General features: G+C 36.8%; 1 protein-coding gene across 1 annotated transcript in view; it reads left to right on the top strand.

Moving 5' to 3' along the window:
* The window catches only part of LOC308437514 (uncharacterized protein C8orf34 homolog), a gene marked incomplete at both ends in the record, with an annotated part of 344,863 nt that extends 329,265 nt beyond the window's left edge, over positions 1-15,598 (top strand). Inside the window, 3 exon segments of the mRNA XM_080938598.1 lie at positions 11,932-11,988; positions 15,556-15,567; positions 15,570-15,598. Of these exon segments, the coding sequence (XP_080794724.1) occupies positions 11,932-11,988; positions 15,556-15,567; positions 15,570-15,598 (98 nt within the window).
* Between the last annotated feature and the right edge of the window lie 553 nt (positions 15,599-16,151).

The following is a 16,151-nucleotide window of genomic DNA, read 5'->3' as shown; positions in this document are numbered from 1 at the left end:
ATGGCCAAGTATATTCAAACCACAAGTATATAAGACTTAATTTTACCAAATATACTTATCTTAAGAATAGCAGAAAATGTGCCATGTTGCTTAGCAATATATAAATCTATAAGTTTTAAACTACGTGGTTCTCTTATTTAAAACTCTAGGTCATAGAGGGCTGTAGACTCGTCCAGAAGGATGTATTTACATGAGAGAACTGAAATGCTATTTTGCAAATTCTTTGGGCTAGAGTCTTTCATAGAGTTGAACTCCCTAAACTAATAGGAGCTACATGGTCCAATATTTTCTTTTTGTTTTTTAAGAAATCAAAGTTAGAAGTGAACAGCACATGTTTTTAATCCTTTTACCAAACACTTTGTTTGTCTTGGAATATTCTTATCTTTCCGCTAGGTGTGGCCTGAAACTACAAAATAGTGACAAGAAAAGAACCAAACAAAACCTCACTTCCCTCTCTAGCCTTGGGGAACATACTTTGGGACAGTCTTTTATTTCAAATGTGACACATCTCCACGAATGTGAGGAACGCAAGGCTGCTTGGAAGCAGAGCCTAGCCCCTGTGCTGCGGATGTTGTCTTTTCGTTTTCTGTTATTGAAAAGACTTGAGTGTATTCACAGCAGCTGAACTGCTTCAGAACCCTCCCCGTCCTCTGGCTGTAGGACCTGGCTACAGTTTCACAAATCATGCAGTCATGGACATGTTTGTCTCAAATTAGAAACAGTTAAGATCTTCCAACATAAATCCCGGGAGCTGAGCGGTACAGGTCAGCTTACCAACTTGGAACAGCTGCCACTATGGATGGGAAAATGCATGTATGTGTAGGAGGGGATCTCCTGTGCTGCACACCTGCAAATGAAGAGACAGGGCAGGTTATCTGCTCACTCCTTTCTCTACTGCTGTGGACACATCTGTAAACACCATTTCCTGAGATAAACATAATAAGGGGGTCAAAGGAGGAAACTGCCACCCAGAGTAAGGTAGCAGGCCCTGAGTGAGAGAGGCCTTCAACAATGAACATGTTTAAATCTATGGATGGGCAGGGTTTGAAACAGCAGAGCTAAGTACTAATTTTAAAAGTATTCCAAGTGGATTATAGGAAGAGTACCTTGTGAATTCAACTTTGTAAATTCATATATAAATATATATTTATATGCACATAATAAGATCCAATTTTTAGAAACCAAATAATATTTGTTTTTTGTTTTGTTTTGTTTGGAGACAGGATCTCACTAGGTAACCAGACCTGCCTTAAACTTACAATCTTCTTATCTCTACCTCTTGTGTGCTAGGACAGGAGTCACAGCACTTAGAACATGATATATACTTTTAAACTTTTCCAGATAAACTTGAGAATTCACGTGAAATATAGAAATTCTTAATATAATTTACAAAAGCTGACACAAGAGGTAAAAAAAATCTGAGTAGAATTTAACTATTTTAAAAAACTAAAACCATAACTACAAGACTTTACATAAAATTTTTCTGATCTTTTGTTATTTTAACACTAAATATTATATAAATAGTCCCAGAAAATTAGAAAGAAAACACCGTCTAATTCATTTTATGAAGCTAAGTATGATTTTAAAACTTAATTAAAATATTGCAGGGTAAGATAAACATTCTGAGAATAAGCAATAGTATTATCAACTAGATTTAAAAATCCTACTCAAAATGGCAATACAAATCTTATTACATATAAATCATAATATCGATCTAGTAATACATTACCAGATTAAAATAAAAATCCTATGAGCTCAATTATATTAAGAAGTTCAATTTATGTTAAATGTTAGAAAAATTGGTTAGTCTAAAAAACTTTTTTAACAGAGTACACAATGCAATATTGAAACTGTTTCTATTCAGATCAGGAGGGAGAACAAAATTTACACTTTAGAGAAATGGAAACTGAGACAGAGTCCAAGCATGCTCCTATTGTAATAGGCAGAGTCAAAGACACAAAGTATAAAAGAATAGTCCAGAGTTACATTTATCAACGTGGGTGGTGGCTAATGGGTATTTATGGCATTATTCTTTTAAACTGAGGTACACTTTTTTTTTTCTGCATGTGTACTACATTTCAGAATTCAGAAAAACAGGTCTATAATATGCTTGGTTTTCTCCTGGTTTAAAATATTTTTGGTATTCTGATTTTGAACATGGTTGAATTATTAAAATGTTTTATTATTTTTTTAAAATTATGTGTAGATATGCATTTGCCTATGTGTAACACATGAGTGTAGTTACCTGCAAAGGCCAGAAGAGGGCATAAGACCTCCCTAGGACTGCAGTTATAGGCAGCTGTGAGCTGCCTGTTTGGGGTGTTCAGAACCAAACTCAGGTTCTCCTCTAGAGCAAATCCACTCTTAACTGCTGGGGTGTTTCTCCAGCCCCCATTAAGTCATTTCTATGTAGAATTCCATTCAGCAGCTCAGGAATGGTTACCCCTGCCCCAAAAGCCATTGAAAAAGTTCATCCCTTCAGAGCATCTGCTGTGGTTCTGACTCTCGTTGCCTATGCAAGGGAAGGCTAACTAAAACATTCAGCACTACATGTATAGTCATTTGAAATTATTTGTTTAAATTTCAGGAGGATAAAGTTCTTTCCTAGGAAAGTTTTATAATTGTTTCCAATAGGTATATCTTCTTTCTGCAAACAATACAATGTATCCTCGAGAACAGCTCTCAGATAGCACTTGTTCTTACCTTTTCCCAGCTCTGTGACCAACAATTTAATACTTAAGAATTGTCAACTGTGTTCTTATGAATCAAATCAGATGGATAAAATGAGAAACCTTTCAGAAGACAGTAATGCTTTCAGTAGTCAATATATTAAAATCAAATCCCCTTCATTATTTTCGCATAGACTCAAGAAAGATAAACGAGGTTGAACTGAGCTATTTTCCACTAAATAACCCTCACTAAGGTCCTTCAGTTGAGAGGCAAATCAAAGGAACACGAGCATGAAGGGCCCAGGAGAGGGAGTGTCTTGCCTTTCTCCATTCATAACTGAGCTTCATTATTCACAAACTTGTCTGTCAGTAGATTCTTTCTGATAAACTCTGGGCATCAGTAACAGAACACGCATCTGGGAGAAGATGGACAGTTCTGGCATGAGAAGCCCTTCGTCGTTCAGACCTGTTGGTTTAAAGGGAAGTGTCCCTACATGTCTGCCTCTGTTTTCATATTGCGTCCATTTTATGTGGCTGTCTCAGTCATTTGAAATGCGTTGAGACTACACGAGTAATCCAGGATGTGACTAGTTTGAGATGATTGTGATGAAGCAACTTATTCCTGAATGACAATGAGGAATATCTACTCTGTGGCTGGGTGTAGTTTTCTCTCGGTGTGCACTATGTGGCGTGGGCTGGCTTTGATGAGCATACATTCATGTTTTTGATGACTATTTGAGCAGATGGTATTGTATTCATCGCCATGAGGTATGTGTCTAAAACTCCTAGGGTGCATATGGATGTGTTCTGTCTGTCTGTCTGTCTGTCTGTCTCTCTCTCTCTCTCTCTCTCTCTCTCTCTCCCTCTTTCTCTCTTGTCAATTCCTGATTTGACTTCTAAATTTCAATGTTATTCAGGTTACATATTTTTAGAAGTACACTCTCCTGGCAAGTTGGAAATTTTAAGGAAATACAACTAATTGTCCTTAGCAACAATTCTGCACTAATTTTCTCATCATCTCAACACTCTATTTTGGTGTTGATATAAATGTTTTATCTGTTTTTGAGGAATTTTGTATTCGTGTGTAACAGATAAGTTTATTTTTTTAGAAAACCAGTTTTGAATCAGTGTAGGTGCTATTTAGAAAGCTAGATAGCAATCGTGGTTTACTGTATGATCCAGCTGTACCACTCCAAGAGATATCCCCAGAGGACTCGGAATACTACTTCAGAGATACTTGCCCATCATGTTTATTGCTATTCTAGTCACAATAGGTAGGAAATTGCACTGCCTAGACACACGTCTGCTGGTGAAAGGATAATGAAGAGTGTGATGCATTCACACAATGTAATATTGTTACACAATAAAGAGAAACGAAATTATGAAATTCTAGATAGAACTGGAAATCATTCTCAGTGAGATAACCCAGACCCACAAAAACAAACGCATATGTTCTTCCTCACGTACTGTTGTTGGCTTTGAATCTTTAGATAAGTGTTTAAATTATGAAGTACTCATAAAATTCAGGGAACAAATAAGGGCCCATGCATCTATATTTCAAAGGACGGGAGATGTAATTTTAAATATAGATTTCAAAGGATGGAAAACAAATTCATGTAGTATAAAAGGAAATTGGGGCGGTTATTGGGGTAAAATGGTCTCAGTGAACTGGAAGATGGAAGAGCAGCATAGAAGAGGAAGTATGGAGAGGAAAATAACACTCTGTACAGTAAAAATAAAACAACAGAGTCAGGCCACCTCCCTCCTGCTACTCTCTGTACCTGGCAGTCCTTCTGCCCTCATGGCTAGCTCCAAGCAGTGGTCACTTACCTATCTTGTGGCTCTGGCTCTCTCTTCACTTTTCCCTCCATCCACCCCCTGTGGTTATTGTCGCAATCCCCAGAAATCTGACAGAGTCAAAACTCTAGAAGATTACTGTTTATCAATCAGATTTATACCAGTAAATTCTCTTCACAAAATGTCCACACAACAAACACAGAGCCAATTGATATTGATATAAACTACTCACCTAGATAAGACAAATTGTCCTGTAATTATTCAGACCTTATAAGATATTCATAGCTACCTGTGGCTATTTAAAGACACATGGGTGTGGGTCACCCTTCTCCTCCTTTATCTTTTTTGTTTTTTTCCCTCCCTCTTCTATCTCTCCTTCTCAAAACTCAAAAATTTGCCCCGCCTTCCTTTTCCACTGCCCAATCACAGGCCTTGCTTATCTGTGCCTGCCCTCACCTGCACATAGACCAAACCACAACTAACAGCCCTTGAAAATGTGATGTAAAAACCTGCTACTCTAGAGGCTTCCTAAAATATATACATATATAAAAGTATCTAAAATGGAATGTCCCTGTAACAGAAGACAATACACACCGTAGGTCCCATAGAATATCAAATAAAGTACCCAGTTCCAGATGTGGGTTACTTCCTGTTTTATCTATTTAGTGGCATCCTATAGAATACCCTAAACATTACTAGTTATTGTTCCTGTTCTTGGTTACTCTCTAGAGCAGTAGTTTTCAACTTTTCAAATGCTGTGACCCTTTAATCCAGTTCCTCGTGTTGTGCTGATCCCCCAACCATAAAATTATTTTCATTGCTACATTATAACTGTAATTTTACTGCTGTTATGAGCCAAGATGTAAATATTTTAGGAGATAGCAGTTTGTCAAAGGGGTTGTGGCCCACAGGACAAGAACCACTGCCATAGAGCTTGATGTTAAGATCCTTTGGCTGAAGATATTTCATTCACAAGGCACAGGACACAAAGAAATCAAGCTCCATTCCTAGTGGATAGTTTTCATAGTGCTAGAAGATTCCGTGGTCAGTTCTAGGGGAGCAGAGTGATCAATAATCGTATTCAAGTGTGAACCCTGCACCTACAATAGTGATCGGCTTGGCAAGGTATATCCACTGATGCAATAGTGGTGCAAATGTTAGGGGCCTAACCAACCGGTTTCTGATTGGATGTAAGAACTACTCCACCAGATAAAACTAATGCCTGATATCATTAATGAGGCCAAAAGCCTGTGGTTGACTAGGTCATAAGCCTGAGAAAAGTACCTACTACTGTTCTGCTGAAAGGACAGGGCAGTAAACCTCTCCTAACATTCTATGTTTATATTTGTTAATAAGTGCACCTCTCAAACCTTATCAGAGGAATGTTTTTGGCCATAAATGGTGATTAGTACAGAGACCTACAACTGCCCAACATGAAGAGAATAGGAGAGGTAGAGTGCTCAGCTCTACAGGGGACATCTGTTTTGTTGTCCTTCTTCCAAGTCTCAAGGATCACCACAGAAGACAGAGCTGGGAAAGTCTTAATTTTCAACCTTTCTTTATATTATCCTTTTATCTTTTTTTTATTTCTGTATCAGACTGATAGACATGTACTATTTTACTATTCTGTTAATGGTTGTTCTGAGATTTGTATATGAATTACTTATAAAAATTTTAGGTTAAATGTTCTTTGTTTCTTTTCCTCTTAGAATGCTTTGGTTCCTCACATTACCACGCTGAATTATCAACTATTCTTGGTGTCAATTGAACTTCCCTGTATATTTTAAACCTGAGACAACTTTATTACTATTGTAATATTCTGACAACATTCATGTATTTATTTAAAGTATTTACTCTACATATTGTTTTTTTATCTTACTGCCTATGTCTTTTTATTTAAAAATACTTAACACGGTGTGTGTGTGTGTGTGTGTGTGTGTGTGTGTGTGTAACTGAATACAGTTAGAGTTATTTTAATTATCATGGTTCAGAGGATATTTATTGTAGCACAGCGACTTGTTCACAGCTACATGATTTATGAAAATAACAGCATCTCCTGCAGCAACCGTTAATTTTTAAATGTTCTTTAGAGGAGGATGAGGCTGTCTTGCTCGGGTGTTATATGTACAACCACAACTGTAGTGACAACAACCATGTCATATGAAGAACATGTCTATTCTATGTTTTTCCCCATTCTCTAGTATGTTCATTATTTAGGCTAGTTTTGCTATAATGTTCCCTGAACCTTGGGGTCATTGATATAAATGTTGAATTTAGAATCATTTGACCAGGCGAGGCTATTGATGATTTTTTTCTGGCATTATGAAGTTTAGTTAGCCTGCAAGGAGGAAATCTCAAGGTCAGTTTCCATTGAATTCTTAATATTCCGTCCAAAGTTCCATATCTTCAGCAAGAGGACCTTATCATCAGTTCCTGGTGAGAAGCCAAGAACAATGAAAGTAACCTGTATTGCTTAGGAGAGTTTTTGAGCCTTCTGACCAACAATTTGTAGAAAAGTATCCCATATCTAATACTATGATTTGGTTTTAAAAAATGTATGAGGTTCTGAGAGAAGTACAATCTCCAGTAGATTTTCTTGTGGCTTTTCCATACATCTTTGGTATTGGTTATGTCTCTTTGTCATAAACTCTCACATTGCCCCCACTTAACCAGTACCAACTCCAGCATTAGAGTTTTCCCATACAAATTCCATGATGTTTATATTCTATCACTCACCTTCCTCCCTTATATCTGATACAGGATTTAGAGTATATGTATGGATTAAAAAGAAAACCTAAACAAGGACAACCTATGAAATAATTTTTGTTCACCAGATTTAATTGTCATCTCAAGGCTTCCTGCTGAGTAGCTCACCCTTTCTATTTCTTTCTGAACTCTAGCTGTATGGTTTAACTCAGCTGGCTTAAACTCTTCTCCAAACTGACAGTTTCAATATAGCTTCTTGACTTTTGGCTGACTTGCTCTGCTAGGCTTCAAACTAACTTTAGGAATATGTTTTAAGCTTCTGGCTTCTAATTCTCGAGCTCATTTGGTTTTAACCTGTGTCTAGCTGGTTCTCTCTGTAACCTGTCTCTGTAAAGCTGTCCCAGTAAAACAGCCACACATATACCACCTCTTTATCTTCCTCTTTGGCTTCTCCTTTAAGTCACTTCTCTTTTCTGTGCTGTTATCTTAAGAGCTGGACATTGTCTTAATTAAAGTTCTACTATACACTGTGACCAAGGCAACTCTTATAAGCATGCTATTTAATAGGGAAGGCTTACAGGTTCAGAGGTTCAGTCTATTATCTTCAAGGCAGGAACATGGTAGCATTGAGGAAGATGTGGGGCTGGAAGAGCTGAGACTTCTACATTTTGTTTCTAGGGCAGCTAGAAGAATACTGGCTTTCAGGAAGCTAGAACAAGAAGATTAAATCTATGCCCACAGTGACACACCTACTCCAACAGGCTACACCTCCTAATAGTGCCATTTCTGGGCCAAGCATATACAAACCATCACATTCAACTCCCTGCACCCTTCCCCATAGTCTTGTTCAAATATATGAGACTATGGTATATATTAGCGAATATATTATGCTGCCTACCCATAGCATAATAAAAAATACATTTAGTCCATCTTCCAAAGACCCCAGAATCAACAATGTTAAAAGTCTAATGTTCAGAGTCTCTTCTGAGATCCATCCAATCACTTAACTGTAATCCCCAGTGCAAGACAAAGAACTATCCGGGCAAACTCCAAACTCTGCATCTCCATGTCTGATGTCAAAGCAGTCTTCAGATCTCCAACTCCTTTTTCAACTTTGTTGACTGCAACAAACTTCTTTCTCCTGGGCTGGTTCACCTCCCTGGTAGCAGCGTTCCTCAGCAGACAGCCCACGGCTCTGGCATTTCAAATACTCCAAGGCAACATTAATATTACAGCTTCTTGCTTCAAAGTCTGGGATTCACAAATGATATTCCAGGCTTCTCCAAAGAGTTGACATCGCTTCTCCAGCTCTGCCCTCTGTCACATTCTAAGCTTAGGTTGATCCACTCCACTGGCACTGGTGTTGTTAATGCTGGAAGCTTAATATTTGTGGTGGTTTGAATGAGAATGGCATCCACTGCCTTACATGTTTGAATTCTTAGTCCCTAGTTTTACGAACTGTTTGGGAAGGATTAGGAGGTGTGGCCTTGGATGAGGTGTGTTGCTAGTCAGGGGCTGTGATGTTTCAAATGCCGACATCGTTCCATGATTCCCAGTTAGCACCTCCCCACCTAACACCTCTTGCTTCTCAATCAGATGTAAGCTACTGTTTCAGTGTCATGCCTGGAGGTCTGTTTTGATGTTTTCCATCACAGAGACATAGACTCTATTAATATGGGACCTTAAACCCAGATTAAATGTTTGTACTCAAGCACTGACTTGGTCATGATGCCTTATCAGAGTAATAAAAAAGTTATTGATACTATGTATATTATGACATTGGTTTTATAAATTGAGATTATAAAAGTAAAATTTCCTTCACAATAATATACAATTAGCAAATTACATCTTAACCTAATATAAAGCCATGTATTCTGCTCCAGAATTCCCATACCTCTGTGGCGGCCATATTTATGTTTGTTACTTTTCTCATACCTGTGACAAAATACCTGACAAGAATCAACTTAAAAAACAAGGGGCTTATTTTAGCTCATGGTTTGAGAGGGGACAGTTGATTACATAAATCAAAGTGTCGTGGAATTCACTGACACAGGAATATAGGTCTGGGATTCCTCATATTACCACAATCCAGGAAGCAGAGACCTCACATGAAGTGTAGTGAGACCATAAAGCATCAAGGACCACATCAAATGCTGTAATTCCTCTCATTGTACTTTGCTCCCCAAGATTCTACAAACACTCAAAACAGTGCTGCTAGCTAAAATATAAAATATTCAACCATATGCACCTATATAGGACATTTCACATTCAAACCATAACAGAAGCTAAACTCTACAGGTGTGAAAATAGGCACATACATAGCTTAAGAAAGGAGTAATTCCACTTTGCACTGTATAGCATAGGGAAAACACAAGAAAATATGGGGAAACTAACAGAGAAAGAAACGGAGACGCTAATATATTTGGGCAAGAAATCTGGTTTTAATAGAAACTTCAACTTGATTTCATTATGTTTACATTGTGTTCCAAATTATTATCTATGAGAAAAGTCATCCAGAAAATTAAGGGAGGCATATATGATAAATATAAAAATTAGATATTTGACAGAACAAAATAAATATTGCTTAGTAATTACATCAGGCATGTCTTCAGTCTCATAGTAAGCTATTAAAAGTAGAACAACTGTTCAAAACATGCTGCCAAATTCCTTCAAAATGACTTGTTTTGAAATGTTGAATAAATATCTCAGAACTGTATATCATCTTTAGTATAATTAAACATTGTTCAAATCAAAGACATGGCTTTTCTTTGGATTCTGAGACATAAATTAACTGTGACATTCTCTTTTAAACTAGGAAAGAGAAAATCATCCATTGTTAGCAATTAAAATAATCTTTTAAAGTTTCTATCATTTATAGATGACTTTATGCCTCAATCATTGCTTTTATCTATTAAAAAAAAAAGTTAGCCTTTTGGGAAAAACTTTGTTTTTTTATATTACATTGTAACTAATTATTAAATATTTGCATATTTAATTAATGGATACTTGTGCCTTGACACTTAACATGTCTAGTTAATATGTTTAATGAGAAATTGAATAATTATTTCTCAGCACCATTAATGCTTCAGGTTCTAATGTGTACCCAGACATAAAAATGTAAATGAATTTGTCTTAACTCTACAGTGTAGACGACTTCTAAACTGTACCACATTCTCCATTACTGCCCACTCTCCAATTCTGAAACAACTCCCATTGTCAGTAGAAATATCTTTTATATATCCAAGTCAATTGAATTTGAAAACTAAAAATAGTAAATGCCCTTTCCTCAATGATGCTCCAGAGATGTTTTTGCTCATTGCCATCCTTTGCAAATGATGAGAAGTGTTAACTGGCCTATGATCACACACAGGACGAGACTTGAACTTGAAAGCATAACCCATGCTTCTGCAAGTTCCCTGGTGAATGGTGTAACAGGACAGAGCAGAACAACGGCCTCTGCAGTCTAGCTGAAGCAGCACTTGCCAACACATACTTAATAAACTTCTTTTCGTTTTACATATAAACTTGTCTAGTGAGCATGTACTTTTTCATATGTGTGTGGGTTCACATATATGTATGGACACGTATGCTCACATAAGTTTCTGTGTGGAAACCCATGATGAGCATCTTTCTTCATCACTCTCACCTTAGTCACTGAGGCAGGCAGGGCCTCTCACTCAAATCCAGACCTCATGGACTCAGCTGGTTTGAAAAGCAAGTTTACCTCGGAATCTCCTATCACTATCTTGATATACTGGGCTAGGATTATAAAGGTCAGCCATTTTGCCCATCTGGCTTTTACATTGGTGCTGGAAATCTAAACTCTGGTGTTCATGATTTCACAGCAAGTATTTTACCCATTGACCTGTCACCATATCCCTTATAGAACTCTTTACAATGGGTACCATGAAAAATTGTTTTTGAATAGTTTTGATGAATGTCAAGTTAATTTCTTTTATTGAGGAACTTCTGTGTCCTTTTTTTTTTTTACACACTTGTGACTTTTGACACTTAAAAACACAGATATAGTATAATGCTGTCCAAAATTATTAAGCATTGTAGAAAATTGTACATCATTTGTAGTAATACCCAGGACAGGTATTCCTAGAGCTAAGTAGGATATTTTTGAAACTTTTCCCCATTTTTTTCTCTTTAAGAAATGCTTTTATTGTATGATTATCACTTATTCCCCTTTTCCCACTTTTTTGAAATAAAATAAAATATCTCATCATCCCAGTGGCACTACTTTTCCATTCCTTTAGAAATTACTCACAGTCTACTCTTCTGTCTTACATCATCAAGAGGAATTCCATTGATAATGCAATATTGTGCCTCCTTTGCTATAAATATTACTTATTCCTTTATATACATTATCACATGTAAATCTGCAGCTTCAGGATGATGAACTTGCGTACATTTTGTAGCATCATTCTATGGAACACATACTTATTCAGTTGTCCTCTGTGTGACTCCCACCGAGCCTCAGAATTGGGACTACTATCTAAATGAGAGTGTCGCTCACATCTATTCCCAGAATACGACCTAGAAAGACATTTCCTCTACGCTTTGTTTACAAACCAACAAGATTTAAAATTGAAAGCAACTGGAGTACAGAATGACAACCTACACATGGTCGGACAGTTAATGTATCGCTGTCAATCTATTCATACTGCAGGTTCAAGGCTGATCTTAATTGTAAGGAATGGAGTGAGGCAGCAGAGAATTCTAATCTAGGTCCAGACCCAGTGTGTTACCTCTTTCTCTGTCCATCTTCTCTGTGTGCCATGCTCTTCCTGCCCTACCCTGGTCTACTCAGGTACGTGTGCTCAGGGCATTCAATATCAACAGCGGGCAACCGGGTGTATTCTCTGTAACTGCTCACAGCTCACGTTGTTTAAGATACATGTTATTTAGGACCTCATGAGATAAAGTTTGTGTCTAGTCTTCTACATTATCTTCCTTTTCTTCTCTCCCCTTCCCTCCCGCTCCTTCAGTTCGCTGTCCTAGACAACAAATCACTTCTAGACTCTAGATCTAGAGTCTAGATACATAGAAGCTGAAAACATACTTCCCAACTATGCCACACTCTACGCCATTGATTATTTCCTGAAGTTTCAGAACAACTAACACCACATCCATGAAGATATATCTATATATACCAGATTATTTTTATGCTTTGAATTTTATTTTCTTTTTTGTTATTTTATTGGATACTCTGTATTTACATTTCAAATGTTATCCCCTTCCTTCCTCCCTCCCCCATTTTCATCCCCTCTTCCCCTCAACTTGTTACCATAAAGGTTAACCCCCTCCCAATCACCCTCTCCATCTCAGTGCCTTGGCATCCTTCTACATTGGGAAAACGTGCCCTCAGTGGACCAAAGGTCTCTTCTCACACTGATGTCAGACACTGTTAGTCTCTGCTACATATGTAACTGGAGTCATGGGTCTCTCCATGTGTGTGCAATGGTTGGTGTTTTAGTTCATGGGAGTTGAGTTATTTGTTCTTTATATATATTGGATACCAGCCCTCTATCAGTAAGATTGGTAAAGATCTTTTTCCAATCTGTTGGTTGCTGTTTTGTCCTTTTGACAGTATCTTTTGCCTTACAGAAGCTCTGCAATTGCACGAGGTCCCATTTGTCAATCCTTGCTCTTAGAACATAAGCCATTGGTGTTCTGTTTAGGAAAAGCTCCCCTGTGCCTATGTGTTCTAAGCGCTTCCCTACTTTTTGTTTCATTATTTTTAGTGTACCTGGTTTTATGTGAAGGTCTCTGATCCACTTGGACTTGATCTTTGTGCAAGAGATAAGAACGGATTAATATTTTTCTGCATGCTGATTGCCAGTTGAACCAGCAGCATTTGTTAAAGAGGCTGTCCTTTTTGTACTGAATGTTTGTAGCTCCTTTGTCAAAGATCAAGTGACCATAGGTATGTAGGCTTATTTCTGGGTCTTCAATTCTGTTCCATTGATCTGCCTGTCTCTGTACCAATACCATTCAGTATTTATCACAATTGATCTGTAATACAGCTTGAGGTCAGGGATGGTGATTCCCCTGAAAAGTTTTATGTTGAAAATTATTTTTGCAATCCTGTGTTTTTATTATTACAGATGAATTTGAAAATTGCTCTTTCTAACTTTATGAAGAATTGAGTTGAAATTTTGATAGGGATTGCATTGAATTTGTAGATTGCCTTAAGCAAGATGACAATTTTTACTATGTTGATCCTTCCAATCCATGAGCATGGGAGATCTTTCCATCTTCTAAGGTCTTCTTTAATTTCCTTCTTCAGAGACTAGAAGTTTTTGTCATACAGACCCTTCACTTGCTTGGTTAGGGTCACACCAGGTATTTTATATTCTTGGTGAGTATTTTGAAGGGTGTCAATTCTCTAATTTCTTTCTCAGCCTGTTTATCCTTTGAGTTAAGAAAGTCTACTTATTTGTTTGAGTTAATTTTATATCTAGCCACTTTGCTAAAGGTGTTTATCAGCTGTAAAAGTTCTCTGGTGGAATTGTTGGGGTCACATAAGTATACTATCATATCATCTGCCATTAGTGATACTTTTACTTCTTCCTTTCTAATGTTTATTGTTTTGACCTCTTTTTGCCATCTGATTGCTCTGGATAGATAAAAATATTTTTCAGAAATGTCTTCTTTTTTGAATTTTCAGAGAGAACCAGTAATTTTTTTTCCCTTAGTATCCAGTAAGTTACAAAATATCAAAACTAAGAAGAACTTTGGAATAGTCTACCCCTCTCCTCAGCCATGGATGATCTTCTCTCTCAGCAGCCCTTACATGTGGCTAGCCAGTGTCACTGTGGACCCAGAAAAGGAAGCTCTCCTATGGCCGAAGTCTTTCATGGTTGCTCATTTGGTTTCTTCCCTTTACACGTTTTAACCTGCAACTTCCATATTAGGAAATCATTTCAAGAAAATCTCTTCAGTGTGTTTTATATAGCACTAATAACAGTATATTCACCTCCATATGTTTTAAATAAAATAAGAAAATGTTGAGCTGTAAAACCTAGGAAATTTTTATAGCAAATGTGGAAAGCTTTTAAAAGTAGAAGCAATCTAGTTTCCAACAACAGAAGTTAGTCTTGAAATTATACACGTTTTATACTAAAGAACTATGGTTTTGTTAGGATACATAAGATATGTAAATATACATATTCACACTCACATTCACATATATTTATATAGAGATATCTATTCTGATGTGGAAGTTTTGTTCCAATTTTTATAAAAAAATTAAGTCATAGAATGCAACATTAAATATAAACTAATTTTGCCATGTATAAGATAGAGGTATATATACAATAAATTTATATTTATTGTAAATATCCTGGATGGTTACAAACAAAAATATCATTAATTTTTAGTAATATGGTAATTACTTTTGTTTCTTCATAATAATTCCATAATGAACAAATGATACATAAATTATTAAAATCTTTATAACCTTTTGTTTGAAACGTGGTGAGAAAAAGAATCCTGTCTTTTCTTGCTCCAGTCTCTGAGCCTTGCATACATCTTCTTTGTGGTTCTGTTCATTTCCACCTCTCTTCCATAGACTGACTCTGCCACCAGCTCCACAGCCATCCTGCACTTTTGACTTTCAAATGTTCTTGACAAGGTTTATAGGTTTATTGTTCTTCAACCCAAGACTTCCTAGAAACACTGTCATTCTGGTGATTCATATTTGATAAACGGATTTGGAAATATCCCAGAAAAGTAGCTAATCACAGTTGTTGGTGAACTGGCACACAGTGTAGTTTACAATCAAGGGACGTATGGAAGAGAAGAAAAACATGGACAATCATCCTGACAAAACACAGGTTGTTGAGTTTCACTAGGATATGTGCATGCACCAGACAGTTCTACCTGAGGGTCTGGAGAGAGTGGTGCCCATGGGTGAGAGGAATTAGTCAAACATAAGAGATGGCTGGGGTTGCTTGGCATAAATAACGGAATCTGGGTAAAGAAGAAATAGGCAAAGACGGTTGGAATCCCCTTTCCTACTCTGCCATCCTTCCTCCATTTGTTTCTCCTCTCTCATTAAATAAAAATTAATTGAGAATTCTTCTGTATGCATAGAATTTCTCCAAACCCTGTGAGTAACGTGAAGATTGATAATCTTCTTCCAAGATATTTACCGCTTAATTAGCAAACCAGAAATATTAGATATAATTATGACACAAAGCATCAAAACATAAAATATCATTCTGATTGGGATTTTATGCAGATGCCAGAATTTGTGTACCATTAACAGCACGGGACCAGTGAAAGCTCTGAAGTTCCAAGCTCTTCTCTAGATATGCAGCTCTATCCATGCAATGTTGAATGTATTTTCTTTTTCCTTTCTTTTTCTCTACAGGTCTGTCTGTTAAACAGGAAAGGAAGTTGCAAGTGGTCCTTAAGGAGACTATAGCTGACTGAATCCTTACATATAGTTCTAATTTGATGTACTAAATGTAATCTCTAAAGAAATGTTATTTTCCTAATGTCGATAATAAACAAGCACTCTTGTAAGGAGAGTGTGCACCTGTGTGTCGTCCGAGAACACTAATTCAGGCACAGCAGTCTATTGTCTATTGAATGTGATCCCCTTTGACCTGGTCAGTGTCTTGGGTTTATGTTACTTTATATGTATTTATTAAAATTAATGTTTGATATATTAAATATTGGCTGACTCAAGTGCTTAAAAACTTCTGGATTTTAATTTAGCTAGGGTTTTCTACCTCTATTTTTATAATAGTGTCTCATATTTTGGATTAACAAACATTATACTTGCCTACATGTGCCAAGATACAACATTAATCCTGTGCAGCAGTTAACTGCCTGGTGTTAGCCTCTGAGATGTAAACTCTTTGCACCAGGAAGAAATTTATCTCCCACGACTGCCCCAATATGATTATGTTACCCATTCCTATTAAAATATGACAGATATGTTACATCATTAAAGCAAAATAA

Source organism: Micromys minutus, assembly GCF_963924665.1.
Source record: "Micromys minutus genome assembly, chromosome: 26".
NCBI lineage: Eukaryota > Metazoa > Chordata > Mammalia > Rodentia > Muridae > Micromys > Micromys minutus.
This window is presented reverse-complemented; position numbering and strand designations above follow the sequence as displayed.